General features: G+C 39.5%; 2 protein-coding genes across 3 annotated transcripts in view; both read right to left on the minus strand.

Annotated features, from left to right (window-relative positions):
• The window catches only part of LOC139200120 (rho guanine nucleotide exchange factor TIAM1-like), a 44,392-nt gene extending 42,527 nt beyond the window's left edge, over window positions 1–1,865 (minus strand). The window contains exon 1 of the mRNA XM_070829353.1: window positions 1,786–1,865. The gene's annotated coding sequence lies outside the window, so the exon portion shown is untranslated. The remainder of the gene's footprint in view (window positions 1–1,785) is intronic.
• Window positions 1,866–2,487: 622 nt separating this feature from the next.
• Window positions 2,488–24,417, minus strand: LOC139200311 (SR-related and CTD-associated factor 4-like). 2 transcript variants are annotated; one of them, XM_070829576.1, is made up of 18 exons: window positions 24,270–24,417; window positions 22,874–22,957; window positions 21,658–21,702; window positions 21,392–21,553; window positions 21,180–21,297; window positions 20,897–21,030; window positions 20,666–20,812; window positions 20,491–20,564; window positions 19,117–19,213; window positions 18,856–18,939; window positions 18,605–18,690; window positions 18,048–18,235; window positions 16,504–16,604; window positions 16,288–16,401; window positions 16,018–16,174; window positions 15,825–15,919; window positions 3,728–3,851; window positions 2,488–3,536 (listed from the first exon to the last, which is right to left on the minus strand). In XM_070829576.1, the coding sequence occupies exons 1-18, from the start codon at window positions 24,297–24,299 to the stop codon at window positions 3,115–3,117; spliced, it is 2,262 nt and encodes a 753-aa protein (XP_070685677.1). In that variant the 5' UTR covers window positions 24,300–24,417; the 3' UTR covers window positions 2,488–3,114. The 2 variants fall into 2 exon arrangements, 1 of the variants encoding a protein (XP_070685677.1); XR_011584163.1 differs by lacking the exons at window positions 2,488–3,536; window positions 3,728–3,851 and adding an exon at window positions 13,775–14,107 and having other exon boundaries at window positions 14,166–15,919.
• Window positions 24,418–25,399: the final 982 nt, after the last annotated feature.

The following is a 25,399-nucleotide window of genomic DNA, read 5'->3' on the forward strand; positions in this document are numbered from 1 at the left end:
GCCTGCTGTGGCTTGGATGCTCTTTTTTTTTTTTAATTACCTAACAAGTATTTGATCTACTTATTGTTTATTTTCTCTCCAGCAGCAGTGCACTTATTAGTTGAATGCTGAAGGAGATATATATACACACACACACACACATTGATCTTTGTCCTGATGCATACTTCTGGGGGTGATCAGGAGATTTGAGTAGGCAGAGAACAGAAACAATGCATCTAGCCAAACTATATGATTGGTACATATGGTCAGACAGTGAGGCAGGTTATGCTGCAGGTGTGCTTCCAAGAGATGAGATTTCAAGAGTTACAACGTTTTTCTTGTGTGAAATTATTAACCGTTAGACTCCATCATTGCTTGTATGAATTCAAGCCACTGCTCTCCATGAAGACATAAGCTAAAAACTTCTCAGCCATCTTCAATCCCACGGGGTGTGGGGGGGTGTTTCATACTCGGGGACCAGACGGGGACGTTATCACTTAAAGCGGTGCCACAACTACATCTTTTTTCCACAGATCATTGCTCTATTACATTTCACTGTAAGTCGAAATGTTACTTCAACTTCCATCACCGGAAATCCTCTGTGGTTGTTCAGTGCTGTAGCTGCTGAGATATCAGCTTTTCTCTGGTGTCCAAATCCCTCTGACAGATGCGTTTACCATGGTTTGTTTGTAGAGCAGTCAAGTCATTCTGGATTCACCATAAATACAAGCTGCTGACTGAGAGAAAAAAAAACTGCACCTTACACTCCCAGTGGTGAGGCTTCTTAAATTTCAGATAAATTAATACTAAATATCATACATATAATTATTGAGTCAGCTTTGCAGTGACACACACACACACACACACTGACTGTTCCAGCTTATTGACGGGCAATTACAAAAGACTGACAATGTCATATTAGACCATGAGAAAAAAATATCTGACCCATCTTGCATGTTAAGCCGCTGCAGCGCTACATATCCCCATCAGCCCACGGTCACCTGTGCACCCAGCAGCTCAGGATGCTCGTCACAGACACGCAGTACTTTGACAGGAAGACGCCACTTGGAGCAGCGGTGACGCTGCAACTAACTTGACACCATAAGGTCGTTGGAGTGAAGCAGCAGCACACACGACCTATCGCCTTTCATTCGAGTCAACTGCACGCGATCCGTTTCCTGAAGCGATGTGTAAAACACAGTAAGAGCAGCGATGGTCCGATCGCACTGAAACGCTTCATGCAACAATTTACCGCACTGAGGCCACACGCGGCTTCTTCCTTCCCCAAACTGTGCGAACGACGTTCCCCCCAACACCTCCCAGGTGTTCCGGCTCACAGGCGACCGAGCCTGTTTGTCTGCATGCCTTGTTAAACAGCATCCCACTGCTGAATAAACAGCAACATTTGTCAGTGGGGATGTAGTGCGGTGAAGTGGGCTGCTGGAATGGGGACTGAGTGTCTGGGCATGCACATGAACCCTGCTGTATGTCCACCGTCATTCGGGCTGCATGGCTGTTTTTACCCCCCCCCCCCAATCACTGATGTGTGACTGAATGAATCCACACACAGATGCAACCCCCCCCACCCTCCCCCCCGCACACACAGACACAGCATGACGGCCTCGTCCACTGGACCACACCGGCCGCCTCAGTGCGGCAGCGTCCGTCACCTCTGATAAACTTGTGTAATTGAGTGACGCGGTCACGCGTGCAGACGGCGCTAGGACCACGCGGAGGATGATCGGACATTGAGCCTATTATCCATATCATGATTAGGAGCGCGTGCTCCCCGGTGCCCTTACATACCTGTCACCGCCACCGACGGGACCTGGATGCTTCCGTCCCGACGTGGAAATCTTCATGTTTCAAACGCCGCAGCTGCCCATCCTTCGCCTCCTGCCGCCTCTGTGAGCTCTGCCTGTCCGCGGACCATGCGTGTTGTTTCCACACCGCGGAGAGGGGCGGAGCCCACCTTCCTTGGAGACGGCGTGCAAGTGGATCACGAGGATGCCACTTATTTATTTTCAGAGCCAATCAGTCGCGGTTCACCTCGAATCGGCATTCAAGGACTGTGCGATATGCACAGCAGTGGACGAAGAGTGTTTAGTTTTCTAATCTGGGGAGCAGAGACAGAAACATTTTGATTTGAACCCTAACGCATCGTTTTTAAATGCTCATTGGCGTCTGTGCGTCACATCTCTTGCGCACATTGATGCTTTTTCATCAATGTGCGCAAATACATGAATACTGAATTCTATGTAAGCAATCAAAAACAAAACTGACAGCTAAAACATCCCATATCATTATCAAGAGTTCATCACTAAAATCAGTACATTGATTTAAACGTGAGACAGAAAGGTTGCAGATGATCTATGTTCCAGTGAAGGTGTTTGGTAAGTGATGTTTAAAACTGACAGTAACCTCACATGCTGGAGGATCTGTCAGCCAAATTCAGTTTACCCAGTAAGAGGTTAGAAGAGACAGTTCAACACGAATAAAACCTCCCGATCAAATGATAGCACCTGTTTTTAATATTCACTGCACATGATCCTACAAGGTGTGACCTTAATGTACAACAGAGGCTGGCCATGGTGACAGGGTTTACTCTACCCTCTACTGGCAGGACAGGAAATCCTCTTCTGCTCCAAATGAAATCAAACCTCTCAGGTGAAGAATTAAACATCGACATGGTACAAAGGCATTTTACTAAAAACAACATACCCAAAAAAGGTATGATTGGTTTTTACAGTTTTGTTCCTTACACAAAAACTCTAGTGAGGGAATGAGCTCAAAAATACAGACTTTGCCTTTGTCTCTGACTACCAAGATTACAGACTTAAGCATAAACTACACAACTTCCGATATACAAAAAGATAGCAAACAGCTACAAGCACATACAGTATTAACAGCAAAGAGTCTCTTCTCTGGTGGACTTGAAGGAGCACCGACCACATTCAGAACACCTTGTCTCATTTTCATTGTTTATTTGACACTAGGAAAAGGTTCTGTGGTAGAAAGTAAAGTCCCAGCACCCTCAGTTGTTCACAGCAGTCCTTTCTTGAAACAGATGTCTTGATATGTGTTAGTGTCGGTGGTTCAGCATCCTCACCCCCAGGTCAGTCATTCAGCCGACCTCTACCACCTCCCTCTGTGGAAGGGTGGGCACCCAAACCCCGGCCTCCCATTTCGGAAATGTCTCCCTTCCCTGTCATCCATTCCCTCTGGTCCCATAGGAGGATGCCGATGGAAAGGAGGGCCACGAGGAGGGAAGGGTATCGGCATTCTGAACCTATCCGGTGGAAACATTGGTCCTCCGGCCATCATTTGCGGGGGCATGTGTGGCATGTTTGGAGGTGAGAGGAATGGAGGGAGATGAGGATTCGGCATGCCAGGAGGAGGCTGCAGAGGTGGCATACCGGGTCTGGGTCCCTGCATGACTCCTGGGCCTGGCAGGGTCATCACTGGTGCTGTGGGAGACCCCAGCTGGCTGTCGGTGCCCACATCTGAGTCTCCTTTAGAGTCCTGAATAGACTCCTCTGGACGTTTCACATTTCCTGCTGCAAAAGATGATGAGAACAGTTTTTATTGATCCCAAGTGGAAATGAAATATTGTGGCAGCACAAAAAAAAAGACACAAAATCAAAAGGTTTCATTTCAAAGAGGAGTTACTTTTAATCAACATGACTGTACTCTCATCTCCCCTTCAGATGATTCACACTTATTTTCTGCTGTACAAATGTCTTCGTACCTGGGTCAAACTCTGCAGGGATGAAAGGAGCTCCTCCCGGAGGCATGGATGTGGGGGACAGCATGATGGAGCCCGGAAAAGCAGGTGGACTTACGATGGATGCTCCCCGTTCCAACTGTGGCATCTGGAAGACAAAGAAACTCGCTTTTAAAAATTGCTATTAAGGCAAGGCAACTTTATTTGTATAGCACAGGTTGTACGCTGAGGCAGTTCAAAGTGTTTTACTAAACAGAAAATACAGTCGTGGTAAAGTAATGTATAATTGAAAAATGTGAGAGTAAACACAACAGATCAACAGGATAAAAATGCAAAAGGAAGTGAAAAGTACATTAAAATCATGTGTAAATTAACTAAGGAAATTGAATTAGACAAGTATTGCAGTGCAGATTAGCGTTGCCCTGGATTTCTCGAAAAGCTCTGGCAAACAGACGATTTAAGCCCTGATTTAAAGGATTGTGACAGAGGCAGACCTCAGATTCCCTGCAAGAATATATGAGACATGAAGAACATAAAAAAAACAAAAAGCTGCCTCCCCATGCTTTCTTCAAAAAGCATTGGAGGAGATTGCAAATACACATTTAGTACTTTAATTAAGATGAATTAAAATATAAGCTCAAGTTAAAATGAGCAAGACTGCCTTCTTGAACCAGTGGAATGAAAGAACCGTTTTGAACAAAGCAGCCTCGTCATTGCATCCCATTTGTGTTTTTCATTCATTTTTGTCACATTTGATGAATGTTTTGATGTTTTGTTTTTGTCAGGTTTCCCCGAGAGTTTTCAGTAGTCATCAGAAGACACATTTCATCATACGTTATCACACTCCAAAGCAAACCAAACAAATCAAACAAACAAAAAAGTCATACAACGTGTTAAGTGCCAAACATTGTAAAAAAGAGGAAAACACTTTCAAGTTGCCAGCAGTAACCGCGAGCTTTGTAAGATAAAACTGCCTTTATTCATTTGATATAATCTGCAACAATCAGTGAGGTCACAGTGAAAACACGACTGTTACTTTTGATTATATTATACGTTTAAAACACACCGGACAGCCTGGTTTTACGTTTGATATGTGGATGTTTACCCCATATATATATATATACACACACACACACACACACACACACACACAACGTGACATGACAAGAAATAATTCTAAGGGGCTGGAGGGACTCTTTCCCATAATACAGAAAAGTTAGGTGATGGTGTGTGTCACAAAATGCATCAGTCCTTAATTACAAATGGACACCAAGCGCCAAAAATATGTTAAATTCTACATATCTAATTTAGTGTGAAGGAAGGCCATGCTGACAGAGAGTATTCTCAGTGAAAGTTAAATTGTTCAGGATCTACACACAACACTATAGCTTTCAAGTCCCCTTGCATACATTGACTGCAGTTTTTGACCCCACATCCCAAGCCATTTTTCTAATAAGGTATTTAGTTCACTGCTGTCCTCCTTCCTGGAACCGATACCCAAAGGGTCTAGTCACACCTTGTAACTGGATGTATGCTAGATAAAGGGTATCACCATGAGGGACAAATGCAGCTGCAGTTGTGTTTAGTTCTTTAATTTTGTGCACATCCCAGTTTAAATACCACTCATCTGTATGCACTGTGCACTTTGTAAACACTGCAACCACACGAGGTGAATAGATTAGACAAATTCACCTTTGAAGACCAGTTATTGTACATAGTAGGAAGTTTGCCATTACGGAGGTATTTAACCTAAAGAGCATCACAAGAATGCAAATTACCCTCCTGACGATGATGAACAAATCGATTATTTCCTTAAACACCTCTGAACAGCCAAGATGTTCATTTTGTACTTTGTACTTTTCGGATTGGGCAGCGCTCTCAATCTCACAGATACAGCCCAAACAATGGCTTTGCCTTGAGGTCAAGGTAAAGGCAGAGGCCTGAGCAGGGAGGTTTTGAAGTGTCTGAAAGGGTACGGGGTTCACATTCCCTTTGAGCAGGAAAGGAAAACAAACATGCACACACACAATAACTTCAACGAAGACAGAATGCCACTAACTGTAATAGAAATGTCTTTATGTGTTTAGTGATAACCTGCCTGACAACAAACAATGTTGCTCTATGACACAGTACAAGAGCCTTCCTCTGTCATCACTGTGTGACCATTCATATCACTGGACTGCCACGCACAAACAAACAAGCCCCAAGGCACAGGCAGACCAATGGCTTCCTTTTATCGACATACCTGTACCTTGCTGATACAACTCTACATTTACAGAACTTGTTATATTGTACAGCTTGCAAATAATAACTTGAATACAACTATTAAAAGTACAACTAAAGCATGAAGCAATGCAGTGACTGAATGACTATTATAATTATTCTATATCTTTATTCTCTGCACATCTCTGACAGTGACTTCATGAAGAATAATTATTCTTAAAACATTAGAATAACTTATGGATATATGAAATGCATCAGACAGACACATCATATAATAAATAAATAGTGTAATCTATTAATGACAAGTTAATAGTGTTTGGGAAATAAAGGTTATACACTAGTTATGGTGTCACTAAAATAGATAATGAGGTCACTGTGAAATCATATCAAATATTTCAAATAACTGAATAAAGTCCCATTGTGAGTCAGAGTCCAATATCTAAATAATAAAAATGAGAAACGCATTCATCATGTTGCATGTGCTGTACCATTTACTGCATGACTGCACTCTCTGGTAATTCAATTTGATAAGAGGTATAATTAATGAGACACATTTATGTAAGACCTTTCATGCTCATTACATTCTACATTTCCCCCCAGATGTAAATCATGGGTCATGCATTCAATGTAAAACCCTAAATCTATAATTAACATAAATGACATTTCTCTCCATGAATACATGATAACTGTTAGTCAGACGGTCACTGAACACATGAAGTTAAAACCCATAGCCTACCACATGCTGCAAGGTGATCACCTAGAGGTTCTGCGATGACAGTCTGTCCTTGGTGCCAAATGTGGCTGCAGGGACACAGGCTACAGAGCGAGTTTACCTATAAATCTTGTTACTGACACAGAAGGTTGTTATCCTTCAAAATGTGACCTTACAGTGCAAAACATCAGGACAACAAACACAGCAAATTACTATTGATTCATGTGTTTAGAAATGAGCAGCACTGACATATTTATCTCATGTCTGCGACTCAGACAAATGTCTCCCTAGATGGAAAGCACCCATTTGGGTTACAGCTAAACCTAATCACATCTAGTGGGATGAGATGATAAAAGCCATGCCTGCATAGATGAGTAGCAAATTAATCATTAACCACACATCAAATGGTTCTCACAGTGCTATAACTCTAGGAAGGTTGTAGTCACAGAATATTAGTGAACAACTATACACATTAAAGCCACTCTAGGCAACAGTGAGAGCCATTTTTGTAATGTTCTGTAAAATTTTATTTTCATCTCCACTATGTTTAATAAATCAAACACTTAGGAAAAAAAAAAGATCTGATGAACTATCCAAAGATAAATAAATAACGAACCTTTCTGAAATATTATTGCACTTGAATCTGACACTCAATCAGGACTACAAGGACGAATGTCTACTGCTTGTCTCACACACACATTCAACCAATATTCTACCCTGCAAATTAAAAGAGAATATCTGAATTAATTAAAGTATAAATTCAAATACACACACACACACAGAATTTAAAGACATTTTGCACTTGATTTGGCGTCCTGGTGTACGTGTGTAAGACCATCAGGAATGTCTAATTCTATGCCATCATACTAATTCTAATCAGTCTTTATTTATATAATTATTCTCAATTCATAACAAATATCATCTCTAGACATTTTTCACATCACAAGATTTGTAAAAAAGAAAAAAAAAAAAAAGAGTAAAACAGGGAAAGACAATATACTTACTTTGTATTTCAAGAGCAAATATGGGGATTTCCCAGTTATTTCAATGAACTTTTTTCCCCTGGAAACACCATCTAGTGGCCCCCAGAAGAACTGCAAGGTTAAGGCACTTCTGCACTGGACTCAGGTGGTTATCACTAAATTCACCAGGAGCCAAACTCTGGTCAGTAAGTAAACTAGTTCTGGTTTCTAAAGCTTTGCCATTTTAATGGGTTAAAAAGTTGAAGTTAAATCAATAACAAGTAGCCTGAAGAAACAGCGCTGGGCATTGCAGACAAAGATTAGATTATATGACCTCGTTTACTGTTAACATTATATGAATATAGTGATGCTCAATCACTTTGTTTTCATTTTGACAATTTTGTCTATCTTTGCTGATACGTAACAGTCGCAGTGGTGCTCACTTTTGTACGCCACAATGTCGATTTTGATGCTGCCACTAGGGGGCACTAAAGTTGAAAATTCTGATCCTACACACAGTGGCTTTAAACTTGTAACGTGCAACCTCAAATTAATTAAGGGAGCACTGAGGAAAGGGTGTTTTTTTTTCCTTTCCTCATTTTTTTAAAGTTGCCTACAGCAGCTTTAAACCTACAATTCATATTTTTTGCGATAACTGACAAGCTTAAAGAGAATGAGACGAGAATCGGATCTAATTCAGGTTTTCACAGGTGCTAATCTAACAAAAACAAGATCCTCGTACTAATCATAATACTTTATGCACACACACATACATAAATATGTATACAGGCCTGAGAACAAAGGTGTGAAAGGGATATTAAGCAGAGAGTGACAGATCACAGAAAAGAACCTGTCATTTTGTTTTGTATGGACATGATCATTTATGCTGTTTGGAAACTACTAAGATACAAGTGAAAGAAAAAGCAGTTCAGAAGTCAAGCAGCCTTGATGCGGTCAGTGCTGTTGGGGTAGCAACAGAAGGGTCTGCTCTTACCCTGTTGATTCACTCCATCAGCAGAAAATACAGGATATCTGCGGCTCCATTTTTCCTGCAGGTTAATTCCACTTAGGATACTCCACAAACCAAGCAGCTGGGCACTGGGTCTTTGATCAAGACTCTCATCCCTGACAGGTATCATCTCAGTGCTTCCACGCCTGTCAATAAAATTCCTTTGTTCTTTGTTTATACCGGCTACTTAGAAAACGTGAGAAGATAGTAATGAGGCAGCTCTACAATAACCTGGCCTTGATCTCTTAGATTATTTATCAGTAAAAATAAAAGTGATTCAATTCAGATTCAATTCAAAAGTCCATCTATTACGAATGAGCCTTTCATTACCTTCCAACCATTCCAGTATCATCCAAGAGCGGGAGTCCCAATATCCAAGATCATTTTTATAACACTCACCTTTGTGAGGCCTCATGTGGGTCTGATGTTCTCCACACATGGATCTAGACCACTGTTGAGCTATTGATGTAACTGAAGAATTCCCCTTTTTCCTTGTAATGTCACGTCACTTGAAAACGACTGAAAGGAGAAGACTGCTCAGATTTTACATGATAATCCATGTCAGTGACTGAGCTACCTGAACTTAATTCAGCGAACATGAGAACGCTCCAGTGGTCTAAGAGTGAGACCTACGATTTCTACAAATTGTAGAACATTGAGCTTTGTCATGCATGAAGTTTTTAAAAAACATAAAGGATATGCAGAGAGCAGCTTGAGGTTTTACAACATCGTCACATTCTGAATCGCTCATTCTCTGCACTTGTTTCTCGCTCACATTCCCAAAGTTTTTATTTGTATTCTAAGCACAGGCATAAGGGTTTTAAAAACCCCACTGAAAACCCAAATCCAACCCAATATGGTATTACTAACCTAGCATAGTTTGATTTTTAAGTATAAACTAAATCAAATTAAGCAAAACTCTGATGAGTGATTTGAAACATTTAGAAGATGTTAATTTTTCTAACAATATTTTTAAGTTACAACCATCCACAAAAATATAAGTAATTTTGATGTCATATAGTGATTTTCACAATTATATGAATATGTAGAAGTGGACAGAACATGTCCTGAAAGTGTAAGAGCTTCTAAATAACTAGATGTCCTGAGGAGTGTTTTTTCCACAAGATTGTGAAAAAAAGCTAAATATCTGATACATTTGATTGACAAATATAAGAGTAATTTATGCAGTTAGACAATTCTACTAACTGCTGCACTTTGGAACAATTTCTATTCCTATTGTACCATCAATGTCATTTAGCTGTATAAGACATATGTTTGTAATACGTTTATTTGTTGCATACTATTGCTAGTTGTAGACAGTTTTGCTTGCAAGCCACTTCCTTTTCATATGTAATCATTTCCCTATTTTTTTCTTTTTACTGTAAAAATAATGTAGAAAAGAAGTCCCTATGTATTTTAAAAAGATGGAGGCAATTTAAATCTGTGCAAACAGCACAAGCCAACTTTGAATTCAGAGCAGTGAAGGCATTTTGATATACACTACCAAACATGGACCCAGGGCTGCAGACATTCTGGGCTGAGACTGAACAGGGTATGGAGTATATGTAAGAAATTATTTGTCTTATGTTCTGACTTTCCAATGAAACACTGAGCTCATACAAACGAAACATTACAAAAGCCTTCGAGCCACGATCACGAGAGGAGGAGGTTTCGTCTTGTATGCAAGATTACAGGTCATTCACTTGGCCCTGCAGTGAGGAGCAGGTCTTTGGTAGCAAACCGACCTTCAGACATTTTTACAAAGCTCAGCCCTACAAACTGTGGTTATATGAAAAAGGTGACAACTCTGAAACTGAACCACTGTCGGGGGCCCAGGGGAATACTACTGAGAGGAAGCCTTTTGCAATGTGCGAGGAGCATGCTGAAGAATCGAAGATGAATTAGGGAATAACAGGAAAAGATAAATGCCGTTTGTTTGTAGTTTTTTTTTAAACCGCTGAGGGTAAGCTGCAAATGCAACAACCTGTCAACCCCACACTGAGCAGACTTCACCTGAACAGCTTAATTAAACTGCATGTTCAAGTACATCATTTCTTCTATCTGGCACTGCTAAGCTGTGTGCCTCTTTCTTGCCAGTTTCTCGTCCTTTTCTTCTATCACTTCTCTTCTCTCTGCTGCTCTAGCAGATGGCTGACAGTGAAACTCCATCCATTAGCGCAATACACACACTGACCACGCCACATTGGTCGAATGTCATTTGAGAGCCTTACCACAAACCAGTCATGCCCTACAGACAGAGGAGCCAGTCAAGGTACAGTAGCTGGGTTGTGCCGATCCAGGGAGCAAATGTGTTGACATTGCAGCTTGTCTGGAGAGTTGACGCGCACCGATATAGAAAAAAGGACAGTGGTGTTTTCTGACACATACCCGTGTGCCAAAATGCCATCGGTACATGGGATTACAGAGAATACATACAGAACAATAGTGTGGGTGTTATAATACACGTCATACAATGCAGGTTGAGAAGACGTTGGCGTCACTTTGCCAAACAAAACAGATTAGCTGCTTTCAGTGCTCAATTGATTTTGACAGGATGATGTACCTTTACCTCAGTTTTCATTACTTTCCAAGTATCCAAATGTGGTCAAGTACGAGTTTGTCTGTGATTTGCGCAGGACAAAGCGCAGAGGCAAATGATCAAACATTTCAACATGTATGCAATAGATTTATATCAGAGTTCTACATGGCATGTGGCTGCCATAAGCCTCTTACAACCAAAACAAGGGTGCAGATATTTGCTGGTATTTAAAGTGGCTGGCCTGGGAAAAGCAACTTTTCAAAAGCCACGTCTTGTTCGACATTTAGAGGGCCATTATGTGGGTATGTGAGGTGTCTGCCACAACAGAGTGGTACCGCTCAAGATTTAGGAGACTGACAGGTGCAGATGTCTGTATGACTCCATAAAGTACCAAAACAGAAGGAAATTTTAAAAAGAAAGACAAAGAGGGATGCTGAAAAGATTTAACAACAAATTTTCAAATTCACATTTTCTGTTTTCTATTTCCCAAAGGAAATAGCTGCCATAAGTAATCATTGGACAGAAGGAATTTCAACTCTTTGCCGGCCTGTCACATCCAATAGAAAAAGCCACACACAAACATCAAAAGAGAGTGAAAGCATTTCATCCTCCTGAAGTGACACCCCCTGAAGGTGCTCCAACATGCCAGTCATGGTGGATTCACGTAAAGTAGACAACTCTAAATTTTCATGTTGTCTTCATCACAACAAGCAAGTGGTTCTTTAAGAGGAATCTGTATTCATTAAACTTTTCTTTTCACGTTCATGTTATATTCTTTGGTATAAAATGACCATAACATGGCTAGGTGGGTAAATATTAGGGCACAGTGGTCTACTGGTGTCATGTTGCATGTTATTTTTGGAAGAAATCTGGGGCAAATAATATGCATGCACACAGCATGCATTTGGTCCGACAGTTATGAACTTTCCCTTCTCTTCAACATATTCAAGTATAGAAGACAAAAATTCTAACTTAAGTCTGTTTGACTGTGTGCTGCTCAGTGAGTAGCAAACACGACAAGTTTGGGGAAGTGTCCTCACCAACTGCTCTTAATTTGCATCTTGCCAAGAATGACACTGTGATGAAAGCACTGCAGTAAGAATAACAAGGCACTCAGGCATCTTTAACAGCCCCCAGGCCAAGTTTTGCCACCAATGCAATACACCTTATTATGTGCACTATGATTGAGCAGGCATAGACTTCCCTGATTGGCTGATAAAATTCTGTTTTATTCGGTTCGGTTTTATACACAAAAAATATTAAGTAATTTCAAGGGCTGATTTAAAATGCTCAATTAAGATAGTAGGCCTGGGTGATATTCATTTTCTCTCGCCTCTATGCTTTTGATATTATACAATATTGTTTAAAGCTCAAGCCAAACGCAATCAGGGATGTCATGGATGTAAGCAGTGAGTATTTCACAAATAAGATAATTGTAGGTTGGCTATTCTAAGAGCCTAAAAATTGGGTCAGAGACCAGCAAGAAAAATGGCAAATTCAGTAATAAATTAGCAATAACAGGATTGCAGGAATCAGGTGAGCACATGTTACAACCTAAAACTCATGCATGAGTGGTTTAAGTAGTTTTTTGTTGTGGAGTTGTTCCCGAATCAATGACACGCACTCAAACTCCATGTCTAGGCACTGACACCAGAAATTGAAACCTACTTTATATACAGCATTGCTTGAACAATATAACCAAGTATAAAATATACTAAACTAATGCTGATCTACCTCTTTAAGAAACATCTTCTAAGGCACGTTGCCATTCACCCCTCATGAACAGGCCTTTTTTTTTTTGTTAGGCAACATTCCCCTTGCCCAAAACATGTAGAAATAAATTCAAAAATCATATCTACTTTCCAGTGTTCAACGGTTGGCAAGTTTAGCGCACTTAGCATAAGGTGCTAACGGTGTTGTCGGCTTACCTTATCTCCCATTTTGACACTCTTCCTCTCAATCGGGCCTTTAAGTCCCACCAGCCGCCAACAGTCAGATAGACACTCGACCTCAAGACATGTGAGCAACCTTTCTTCACAGTGAGGAGGGCAGTTTAGAAAGCCTGCTATGTGTGGTGGGTTGCAGACAGTCCAGCTGGATCATGTTTTATAAAAGCTAGTTTGTTTTCCATTTATTCGGCATGTGGTCACGAGGAAACTTTTTGTAAAATTTTAACGAAACTGCTCACCAGAACTCAAATTTTGATTTCACAATGGATGATTATTTAAACTGTCAACGATACTATTTCTCACATTTCTTTCATTGCAGTTGATGTTAATTGAGTTATTGCAAGCTCAGTTTGTATATTCAAGAATTACAGGTTCACACCTGTTGCAACATTTTCCTCTAAGTTAATTCATCTATTCACCCATTTAAATATTTTTGTTTTCAAGCAACTACTATTACTACTGGACGGTTAAGAAAGCCTGTTTTTAATTGATGACTTGGAAAACCTCTCAATAACAATGTGACTCTGATGAGTGATTAAACTTTTAAAACAAATACTGACAACTTTGATAACCCCCGGCACTTTGAATAATAGAGCTTAGCTGCTGAAAACAGAGCAAGGATAACAGAAATGCTTCCCTCTACACATACCACAGTAAAGTTTTTTGTAATTCCCACTTTATTTGAATAAGTTATATGGCACAGTACAAGGTTACTGAGTGAAGATGCAAAGAAAAAGGAGAAATGGATGAATAAGCATTTCTGAATTTAATGCCCATCAACAGAGGAGCTTATCTGAATTAGTGGATCAAAACTGATTGGTGAACACTGAAACAACCCATATGATGTAAAGAAAGATGTGAGTGACAGGGTGATAACCCCACTTAGACCGTAAACAAACGGATATTCATTTAAGACAGAAACAGTGACATTTCATAAAACAGTTTAATTCAGCACTCAAAAATACTATCATGTGTAAGCTGTGACATAACCATTAAAGACTGTCTGTCCTCTTTGAGAAACTTTCACATGACAAGTTTCAAGCTTAATGTACGCTAAGACGTTAAGACTACGCAACCAAGCTCTCCCGTACTTGCTTAGAGAGTTGAGTTGCTTAAAGCTCCAACATTTTAGTCTGAGCATTGAAGGGCAAACATTTTTAAGTGTTTATTGTGGGTTTCCGTGTAGGGTCGAGAGAAAGAATAAATACATCTGCTATCAACTGAATCTTTCCAACATGGAGCTCAAAAGCCCACAAATATTTGCTCAGATATGTAAATCCAAATACTGGTCAAAAGGTAAATTTGCATGAAGTCAGCAGGAGTTGCTGGCCTCAAGATCAGCAGCCTATTATACCATACCAATCAGTCCCACTAAAAGTGTAGATGTAATCGGTACTAACCAAACCAGTGGGTTATAGCTAACTAAACCTTAGTGTAAACCTAAGTTACATTTTTCAAGATCATATCAAGTCTTAAAAGCAAAGGTTAAGTTGTGTTTTTTAGACGAGACAGACTGGTATTTTCTTACTCTGATTCCAACGGCTGAAACTGAAAATCATCATCATCTGTTTTTTAAGCTCTATTTTGGCTGACATGCAGAGTATCTTTGTCTGACATGCCAGGTAGTTTAAAGTGGAAATGGACAACTTTACTGCTTGAACTCATCATTATGGAGTAAATGTTGATTGCCCAGTGTAATGGCTATAGAGTTATGGCACCATCTGCGTTTAGATTGGTTCCTGGCAGTCCCTTTCACTATGCTATTCTGTCTGCCACAAAGGGTCAATTTACGGCACAAAGGAAGTGCATCAACCACTGCCCAACCAAAACAGAAAGAGGATAGCGTTTTGGTTTTCCTTGGAAGCAATCAGTGGTCATCTCCAGTAGCAATCCCTCACTACCATACACAGACTGTCTGAGATTAAAAACTCTTCATATATACACAAGACGGTATATAAGAATATAGTACCATTATGGGTGTAGCCCAAAAATACCCATTTTAAAGATTAATACAAAATTTCACCAATTAAAACAAAACCAAATGAAGCCTCTTGCAGTTAAAAAACAAGCTTAGCACAGCTCCAGGAACACTGGAGTTATATCTATAATATAACCGGTGTGCTGCTGTGCCCTAACCTTAACTTTGCCACAGTGGTGCAAAACCGCTTGGAAATGCGAGGAAAAGCTGTCTATTTCCACTTAAACCATTTCACCAATAACGCAACAGAAGCATGAGTAATGTTACTATGGTTAAATAATGGCCTAATATGGGTTGAGAACCAACTTTACAGTGCAACACTGATTTCACAGTTGACTGGAACTGGGTTTCAGGTGTCACAGTACACCATTTGATAGACACAGACAGAGACTCAACAAGTTGGGATAAGAACTAAGTCAGCCTCAAAAAGATGTCATGTTTACACTTTGATTTGCACTCACTGAAAGGGACAGTCTTTAGATGCAGTATTTCTTACAGTATGTTGTTTTGTGGTGGTAGTCATTCACTTGGATGATTTCTTTAAATCTAAACTTGTGGCACTGACTTTTTCATGATTTTCGAAGAGAAGAGAGGGTGGTTCAGATAAGCTCCACTACTTAATGCAACAATGATTTATTTTCCTTACACCTCCACATGAGCGATTTAAATATGCCTCCAACACTGAACCAATAAAAGAACAGCACTTGTAATATTAAATAGAAGGTGTTTAAAGACTGTATTAGCATTACCTGAATGTGAGCAGCGATGGTTCCATCTGCTGGTACATTTTCCAGTGCTCCATTTATAGCTGCCAGCTTATTGACGTCCTGGGCATTATTCCACTCTGTGCACAATGAAAAATACAATGACAATATAAGGGAAACTGTTTCAAATAGCCTGCAGCAGGTGAATCTTGGCCATGCTGAAGGAGTACCCATTTACCTGGGTTTAGTGTCTCTGGGTCCAGAATACCCCCTTCCCGGTAGCTCTCCAACTCCTCAACTTTGACTTTGCTCCAGGGGATGTAGGTAACTCCCCGCTCCACATCCCAGAACTTTTTATGTGTAGATTTTATACCTTTGTTCAAAGCCCAAGCGATCTAGGCAAGAAGGACATTAGCTATAATAATCAAGTCAACAGCCACAATAATAAACAACAGTCACCACCAAAACAAGTCACAGTATCAATATTAAACAAGCTGTGGTTATGTACCTTAACAGGTTTCTGATTGACTTTGTATGACCCCCTACTGAGTTTGTTCAAGGCTGTATAGGCATCTTGTCTGTGGACCATAACAATGTAAGCACAACCCCTCGGAGGAATCATCTGAACACAAAGAAAGCAAGAGGTGAGAGTGAGTGTATGATAACATTGTCTTAAGATCAATGGAGACTTCAAGAATCTCTGACATGAATTGCCCAAACTTACATTGATGGACTCAATCTGGCCAAACTCTTCCAAGAGGGACATCACGTCAGACTGCTGAGTTTTCTTGTCTAGTTGTCCAACCCAAAGTGTAGTGCTGCAAACTAAAAGCAAAATCAATATGAATTAAATGATGGAGGAAATTTAGATTGTGTATTACTTTACAATCTGTTTGAAAGTGAATACTCGATACTCAGGTTTTTTTATTTTACTGTTATATGTTGCTATGGATACAGCTGACTTAAGGAATTTACTCAGATTCACTCACAGAGGAGTGTATTAGGAAGTGAGATTAGTGGGTTACAGAGGTATCCTGAGCCTAAAGCCAGGGTTTTCATTGTCACAAAGGTTATTTAACCAGGCTAGATCACCATTACTCATGCCGTAAACTGGCCCCGAGAGCGTTACATTCAAAGTTTTGGCTTAAATGAGCTATAAATGTGGCACCCTCCTTTCCCTGATGGATTCTCAGCTGAGGGAATATATTATAAAGGCAAACTTATTAAGCCACATGTTAGTAATGCCAGCGAGCAAAGCCATGCAGTTAAAGCAGTGCGCACTGTAAACATTGCGTTGTCATGGGAACCTGCATTCAGTTGGTGTGCAGGAAATCTGTAATGTTACACACACACTAACAAATGTTACACAGCAGATCACCCACACACTTGGAAATAATTTTTGCTGCTTCCATATGTATAATTTAATGTTCTGACTCAGTGCACATTTAGCACTGAATTAGAAAGTCTTATTTGTTAACCTCTAAGCTGCCAATAACCAAGCAGAGGCTGCTATTAAGTTGTCTCTAAAAGAAGAGGAGTGGAGTCTGTTTCACATGTTGCCTGCCAGAAAAATAGACCGTTGTCAATTCATGGCATTTTCTCATCTTTTAAATCGAATACTTACATACATGCAATGTGGTTAAGAGACGTTAATTAAATAAATAAGCTTTAAATAGACCTTATGATTGGTATTGGCTAATACTGCTTCCAGTGATTGGTGGTGGCCCCAAAAGCCCTGATCAGAGCACCCTTACCAGTCAGTCAGAGCATAGTAATGTTTCTGTAACTCTGTACAGAACTGTACTCTGTAAATGTGAGTTAAAGTAGGCGCATCAACAGATACAACATGTATAAGGTTGTTGTACTTGTACATAGAAATACATCATCATATAGTGTATAAAAATTCATTAAACTGAACACAAGAAAAGCCATTCAATAAACCTCTTCAGAACCACAACACAGGTTAAGCTTGTCATACGATCAAGTCATTACAGGTCAATCCAAACTTTGAACTATAAAAATATCAGCAAGACATCACGTTGGCTTCTAGAAGATTCAACTGGCACTTGTCTGTATAGCCTTAACTATCAATTGATTAAAAATAATCAACAAATTAACTGATAATTGTTTGTAGCAGCCCTCTGTAGATCTATAATTGTCACAAGAAGTCAAAGTGGCTCCTGTTAACAGGGGTGGATACTGTGACTTTCATGTAGTATCATTGAAGCATCATAAACGACTTTCAAATGTTTCTGTTGCAGCACATACCACTTAGTGTCTGGTTCTTTATGCTGGGAAGACCTTTCTGTCTGCGTTCTCTGTCCTTCTCTCTTTCACTCCTGTCCTGGGAACGAGAGCGAGATCTCCAGCGCCAGTCTCTGGAACGAGAACGTGAGCGCCGATGCCTCGACCTTCTTGAGCGAGACGAAGATCTTGATCTTCTTCTTCTGGGAGATCTGAAACACAAAAGATCAAACCAGCTGATCATGATTCCACCAAATAATGCAATACCCAAGAAGAATTTTATCCTTTTCACCAATAGCCAAGTAGGAAATGACAACACAAACACAGCTGAGCAGCTGACAGCACCAGTGCTTGTGCTGTGCCATTGTTCTGTGCTCTCTGATGTGTAATTTACCCTTAAGGATGCAATATATACTGCAGCAGATTATCAAATCATTTTTTGGCACAACAGGCCTTGGTAAGTGGTACATGTGTCCCAATCAAAACTATGACAAACAAAACTGTATTTGAAAACATCTAACAGAAATCGACAATCCACAATCCACACTAGATAGTTATCTGTGATGAGCACAGCATCTTACCTGGAACCCGATTTGGATCTTGATCTCCTGCCAAAGGCTCTATGTCTACCCTCCCGTCTCATAGCTGAGTCTTCTCTTGAATTTCCCTGAGACAGTGATGACATGACAATTTCATTTTCCTTGCTTGTCTTGCTTCAAATAAACTACTGAGAAAAACTAACTTTTGGATAAAAGTTGGCATTAAAATGCAAAAGCAGTGGGAAGTACTGTGTATTCAATCACATTAAACCAAACTGGGTTTGAAGATTTACCCGCGATTGTGAATACGCCTCATTTATAGAACGATATCCATCTGGTATCATATGATGTTCACCTTGACTCATTCCTCCACCGTGCTAAGGGATGAAAAAGAGACAGCCACGGACATTGGACACAGTGAGGTCTGCAGCTCCACAGTCAATGCTTTACATAATGAAAACACTTGGAAGCATTCATTATTTTAACTATGGTATGGCTTGATATATAATAGAGAGTTGATACATTTGACAGTTAGTTGAGTTATTATTGGATACCTCAATACCACCAGTCTGTCCCATCATATGTGGATGAACATTTTCCATGTTTGGCATCGCACCGGTAAACTGGTTAAACACATTTTCAGGAATGCCTCTGTCATGAGAGAATACACACATATAGTGAGCCTGGGTGTTACAAACCTTCAAACACAACAAAACACTTTGAAAACAAAAGAATTACAAATGTGGGCCTTCACAGTGGATAGTTCAACATGAAAAGCTCACATGAAAGATGTGATTAATAACATTAATAAGGTCTGCATTCATTTTGGGATTCCAGTTACACAGTGTTGCACATGCTGGCCCAGCGGTATGACTGACTGGGATATTTTAATATAATCTATCAAGAAATCATGTCCTTAATTTCACCTGTAATTCTAATGCAGTGATGAGTCAGTATCTGCAGTGAAATGGGCCTATTACCATTAAATGCTGTGTTTCCATCCGCTTCATGAATGTTATACAAGACAACTATATGACTACCCATTTGCATGTTGAATTTTTTTTCAAACAGTTGGCACTTTTCAGACATTTTTTATGATAAATATACTCTGCTTGGAATAATATTTTGTATCTGATATGGTCTTTCACAAAACAAACAAACAAAAAAAAAAACAACAGTTAAAATCTATTTAAATAACATCTACTCCTTCTTGCTCATTGAAAAACCGAGAGTATATGAATATGCAAATATTGTTCTTTTCAAAGGTTGAACTACTGGTCATTAAGTGTTTCCTACTTCACTGAAAAGTCCATTCTCAGTGTAACTGGCACTGGAGGCCTCAAGTTTCCAATTCACATCTAACTTAACAATTTACACACTGGACCAGGATTGGCTTGCAAGAGAGCAGATTAATCTGAAAACAACTCTCTAGTGTCTGGACCTTCTGCACAGTGACGTAATACAGAAAACATCAAAGCCAGGGTACTATAAGCAAAACATATTTTTGAGTTGAGGGGGGACTTGAACCTGCCTCAACTCCACCTGAAAGTCCAAAAATAAATAAACTTTTCAAAAATATCTATATGACAGAAGCTGCAGAAAACACACATTTTCTTTTTGTGCACTAAAATCTAGCTATACTGGACTCACTATAGCCAAGGTCTCTAAAAGGTCAGAATCTGGACCCAGACATAACTGTTAAAATCATTGCGAACTATTAAATATTGACAGAGCGTTTCCGTTTTAACAGAGCAGCTTCTCAAGCCTTTGCGGCACTGGTTTAGCAGCCCAGGAAACTCACTGACCAACTGCCTGTGTTGTATAATGTGACCTGCCAGTTAAATCTATGCATTCTGCTGTTGTCCCTGTACTTTCATACAAAACACACAAGTGAATGTATCAGCATATACACATATTATGAAACTCACTGTGACTGGGCACTGCCTTCTTTGGTCGTTACATCCTCAGGTTCATCATCATAATCAAATCGGTCGAGAAGTTTCTGAGGAAATAGATATACATATATTACAGTTAAGTAAATGATTAAAGTAAATTGTATATGATCACAGTAGCTAACATTGTAACACCAAACTATGCTATTACCTCAGCTAAGGAGCTTTTCTTTTCTGTGTGTGCACTGTAGGGGTTCAGCTGGGCCACAGGCATCTGGGGTGGGTTTGGTATGCTGTTTGCAATAGTGGGTGTCAGAGTCTTATCTGCCTGCTGGAAGTTCTGGAGCATCCTCTGCAGCTAAAGGAGAGAGACGGAGGAGTCCTTGAGAATTTTAACAATTCTTTAGCTGCCATGAAGCACATGAAGCTATTTACTGCTTACCTCCTGACCATGGGGGGACTGAAACAGCTGGGCCACAGCTGCTAAGGCATCAGGACTGGGTAGCTGGGGTACAGCAGGCCCAACTGAGGCACTAGAGACAGGAAGCTGTGTGTCTGGTTGGGGGTCAGCGGGAACTGTTTAGTTACAAGAAAAAGATTAGCATCTTTGCATGCAGTTCAGACATTGGACAAATAACAGCCTCACTTTAATCTCAAGTAACACTCAAGTGCGTTATTACATACATTCAAACACTGCCCGAAGAGAATTATATTAATTTCTATACCTTCGAGTGCAGGGGCAGGTACAATAGTACCATTGGCCATATCCATCAGAGGCTGAATGATGTCCATGTCGAACACACCATTCTTCTGCCAGAGGTTCAAGACACGGACAATTTTGCTCTGATAAAGAAAAAAAACAATCCCACACGTTAAATATTTCTTATTATGGTTCATTGTAATTACAAAACATACCAAGAGTACAAACATAGAGCACCTTGTCATCCTCTGGGCAGCGATAAAGGTTCTGAAACGTATCTGTGAAGTTCTTCAAGAATCTGGGCCCAAATACATCTTTGTCAACACCAAACTGATGCCGCGACTGGCGAACAATGGAATCAACCACGTACAAACCGGGAACTTTTAATTCTGGCTTGCACTAAAAAGAAAAAAAGACAAAATATTACCACTGTCTCATGACAAATTGCCTTTGTAAAGTGTACTTTGAACTCTGAATGATGTCTATAGCTCTATAGTGCATACCTTCTTGATGAACTTTTCAACAATCTGGACAACATGTTTGTATAGCTAATAAAAGACAGAAATGAACAGCATCAGTCACAGCATAACAAATGACCCTTAATCATGTAAGATATAACCACAGGGACCAGGAAGAGCAATGAAAAATTCTAATGATAAAATTCTCATTATGTTGCTTGACTTGTGTAATCAGACAAAAAGGTGTCATATTGTCTGCCATTAAATAGAAGATTAAGCTGAGATTTCTAAATTAAACTGAAGGCTTTTATCTGACATACATTTTTCTTGTTGAACAAAAGGTTTCAGCATCCATCAAGACAATACAAACATCATTTTTATGCAGTCATGATCAGTTTATTGATGCCTTAGAAAATATCTCATCCCAAGAAAGGGGCTGGGTTTACAGGATAGTAAAAGGCTTATTAAGAATCTGAATTTTTACATAATTTACTCACCCTGTATAACCTGTAATAATGAAAAATCTGTAGATCTGCTCTTTAACATTATGCCTTGAAGACTTAAGCTTTCAAAGGTTTCCTGCATTGCCTAAAACAGTTAAGCTATATTGAAAGAGATTTGAAAAATAGAAAAATGGTGTCAATATGTCTGCGAACATTTTTCAAACTACTAGCATCGCATTTTCCAAGAGTTATATGTCCACTCTTATCCACAGTACAAAGTTCAAGTCTAAACACATATCTTGTCACTTAAATAATTATACCCATATTCCAAATGTCCCCAATGTCTACCTATAATTTGTTGCTTGTTTGTCACTGCTCACTCTGACTATCCATTATGTAGCCAAAGAGGTAAACACTAGCCATATCTCAGTTGGTGGAAGCCACAGACATATGGGTAGATCCTTGTACAAAGTACAAACTTTGGCATTCAGCAATCCACACTACCGGAGGTGAGTAATTCATGTGCAAATTATGATCATTTGTTAGGTATAGTAGTCCTTCATGTAATGCTAATCAATGTACAACAAGAGCCTTAGATGATGAAAGATAGAAATATCCCAGACAAATGAGGAAAATTAAGATTATTCTGTTATCTACTGCATATTACAAAACTCATAATGGGTCAAATTACAATGGTTTGGGTATAATGACAGTGTTGGATTCTGAAACAAAGAGTCTATGAGATTCCCCACTTGCATTGATCGTTCCTTAAAAATAACAATCATGATGATTATAAGTTGATATTAAAGTCACTTTACCTTGATAGCTTTGATGGCTGATTTTGTTACAGACATCATCTTAGCACGGGATATTGGAGGTTTCATGTCAATCATGGAGAACAACTGATTGGTTTCCAAAAAAGAATAACAACAGTGAATTTTAAAATGGATAACACTGGTATACAAATAACACTGGAAAACCTGCAGTATTGCACTCCTCTATATAAAAATATGCAACATAGACATTGTTAAATTACAGCAATATACAACCATTTCCCACTGGTAGATTATAGAACATTCAGTAACAGTAACAATCTCTAAATATAATAAAGGAAATGAGTGGCTTAAACAACATTTTCCTACATGATAAGCATCATATGTATTATTTGTCATAAACCTTTATATCTGCAGATTACTATATGGGTAAATACAGATTGTCCTCATTGTCACAAGACCTTGGGTTTTACTAGGGATTTCAATATGTCTTCTGTGCAGAGTGTTAACTTGATAAGACCTCAGGTTCATCAATATGTGAATAAAGATATGCAAGACAATTCTGACCTTAAGGGATCTCAAAAAATATTAAACACTCAACTTCCACAACAATGTATAGCACATAGAAATCATATGAATGATCACTGGTGTTGATTTACCCGCGACGAGTAGTCTGGATAAACCTGAGATAAACTCTTACATGGCGTTTGTATTGTAAATTGTCATAATACTAAAGCAACAAACTGGTTAATACAACAAATAACTCAAATGTGACAGTTCAAATGCACCAAATCTGACCAGTACAGACGCACATTCAAAAAATACAGCGAGACAAGAATAAGGTCCAAAGTCCTTCGGTGGCAACAATAAAATCGCACATACTTTGCAAATACTATTGTTAACTCATGTTGGCTTTTGTGCCTTAACAACAATGGACCAAGTTACATTGAATACAATCTTTAAACGAACAATATTAGTGGGTACAAGTGCTGATGTACCTCAGATGATAGTTAACGCTAAGGTAAAGCTAGCGACACTTTTATTGGTAAAACTGAGAGCAAAACACGGTATTAAATGATTCTGCAGAAGCTAGTGTTATCCTCTGCGTTTCCTCTAACAGTTCGTTGTGGTATCAGTGGCGTAAGTTAACAATTAGCTCGACGCTGAAACCTCGGGCCTTGAAAGATTAACATACAAGCGTTGAACTCAACTCAAGCTAGTGGCTAACATATCTGCTTTAGCCATGATTATGTTTCCGTGAACACACGTTGCCCCTCTAAAATTAACATATTCAGCTGTTGAAGTTGAAAAAAATTAATAACTGACAGCTCAACTATCAAAAATTTGCGAGCGTTATCTAAATCCTGTTGACATTAGCATTAACGGTTAGCCTTCGGGTTTAGCTGTCCTCGGAGTGAGGAAAAGGACTAGCAAACTTTACCTCCATGTTGAACGCGTTCACAGCATCCATGATGGTTTGTTGTTTAGAAACCCGCCTGACGAAGTTGTCTTCTCTACTAAATCATAACCATGTGTAATTACATAGTTAACAACATAAACAGCGACGTTGAAGCACTCTGTTTTGATTCTGATATGGTCACGATGCTAGCCAAAGCTCTGCTATGCTACGCTAGGAAATTGCTACTAGCTTCGCGGTTCCACCCCGTGCGTGCGTCTAACATCACGTGATAATGCTGCCTTCACGTTATCGGAAAACAGTAAAGGCTTTCATTTGTTTAGAGAAATAAGTTGGAGGTTTTGAACGGATCGCCTCCCCTTTGGCATCTCTTGATTGTCAGTAAAGTAATAAGCTTCACTGTACTCTTCTCAGTTATGCTGCATCTCAAAAATCATAGACATACTCGTGAAATACGGCAAATCCACGATTCAGTCTGTTTTTTTTTTTAATTTGAGATTTTTACATTTTATATATTGTATGACGTATATGTGGTATTTGAAGATTTACTTGATTTGAGTGTAATTCTCAACATACACTTCTCAAATATACTTGGGCCGATATCCCCAGATATTACCGAAGAGCATGTGAACGCAGCCTGTCTGCGTGCTCGTGCCCGCGTACGTCCCAATCACCGTGTCCACAGCAGAGGTGGTGCTCCACACGGTGTCCTGTCACTGATCTGCACCACCACGCAAGCCTCTGTCAACCACCAGCAGCCCAGGCCCTGCTAAACATGTGGGCTGACGAAAATGTACTGCAAGAGATGGAAAGTAAGTAAGTTAAGTTTACATGAGTCATTCAGTGCCCAACCCACTGCTGTTGTTTTATAATTTTAGTGCAAACAATGTGTGAATAGAATATTTAAATAAACGTCTAATTAGTCTTGGCTATTAGTGAAATGCACATTATTCACAGGGAAAGCCTTCATGTAACACAACAGTTATAACTAAACAAACTTACTAGAGAAGTGTATAAAAAATATATATATTTATGTTTTATAAGCAACAAGAACACATTCATACTGTTAATCATCAATGCCCATTTATTAATAGAGTGAGAGATTACTGTGCATTGTCCAGTAAAAACTGCTGCAGTTCAAGCAGTGAATCTGT

Source organism: Pempheris klunzingeri, chromosome 4 (genome assembly GCF_042242105.1).
Source record: "Pempheris klunzingeri isolate RE-2024b chromosome 4, fPemKlu1.hap1, whole genome shotgun sequence".
Lineage (NCBI taxonomy): Eukaryota > Metazoa > Chordata > Actinopteri > Acropomatiformes > Pempheridae > Pempheris > Pempheris klunzingeri.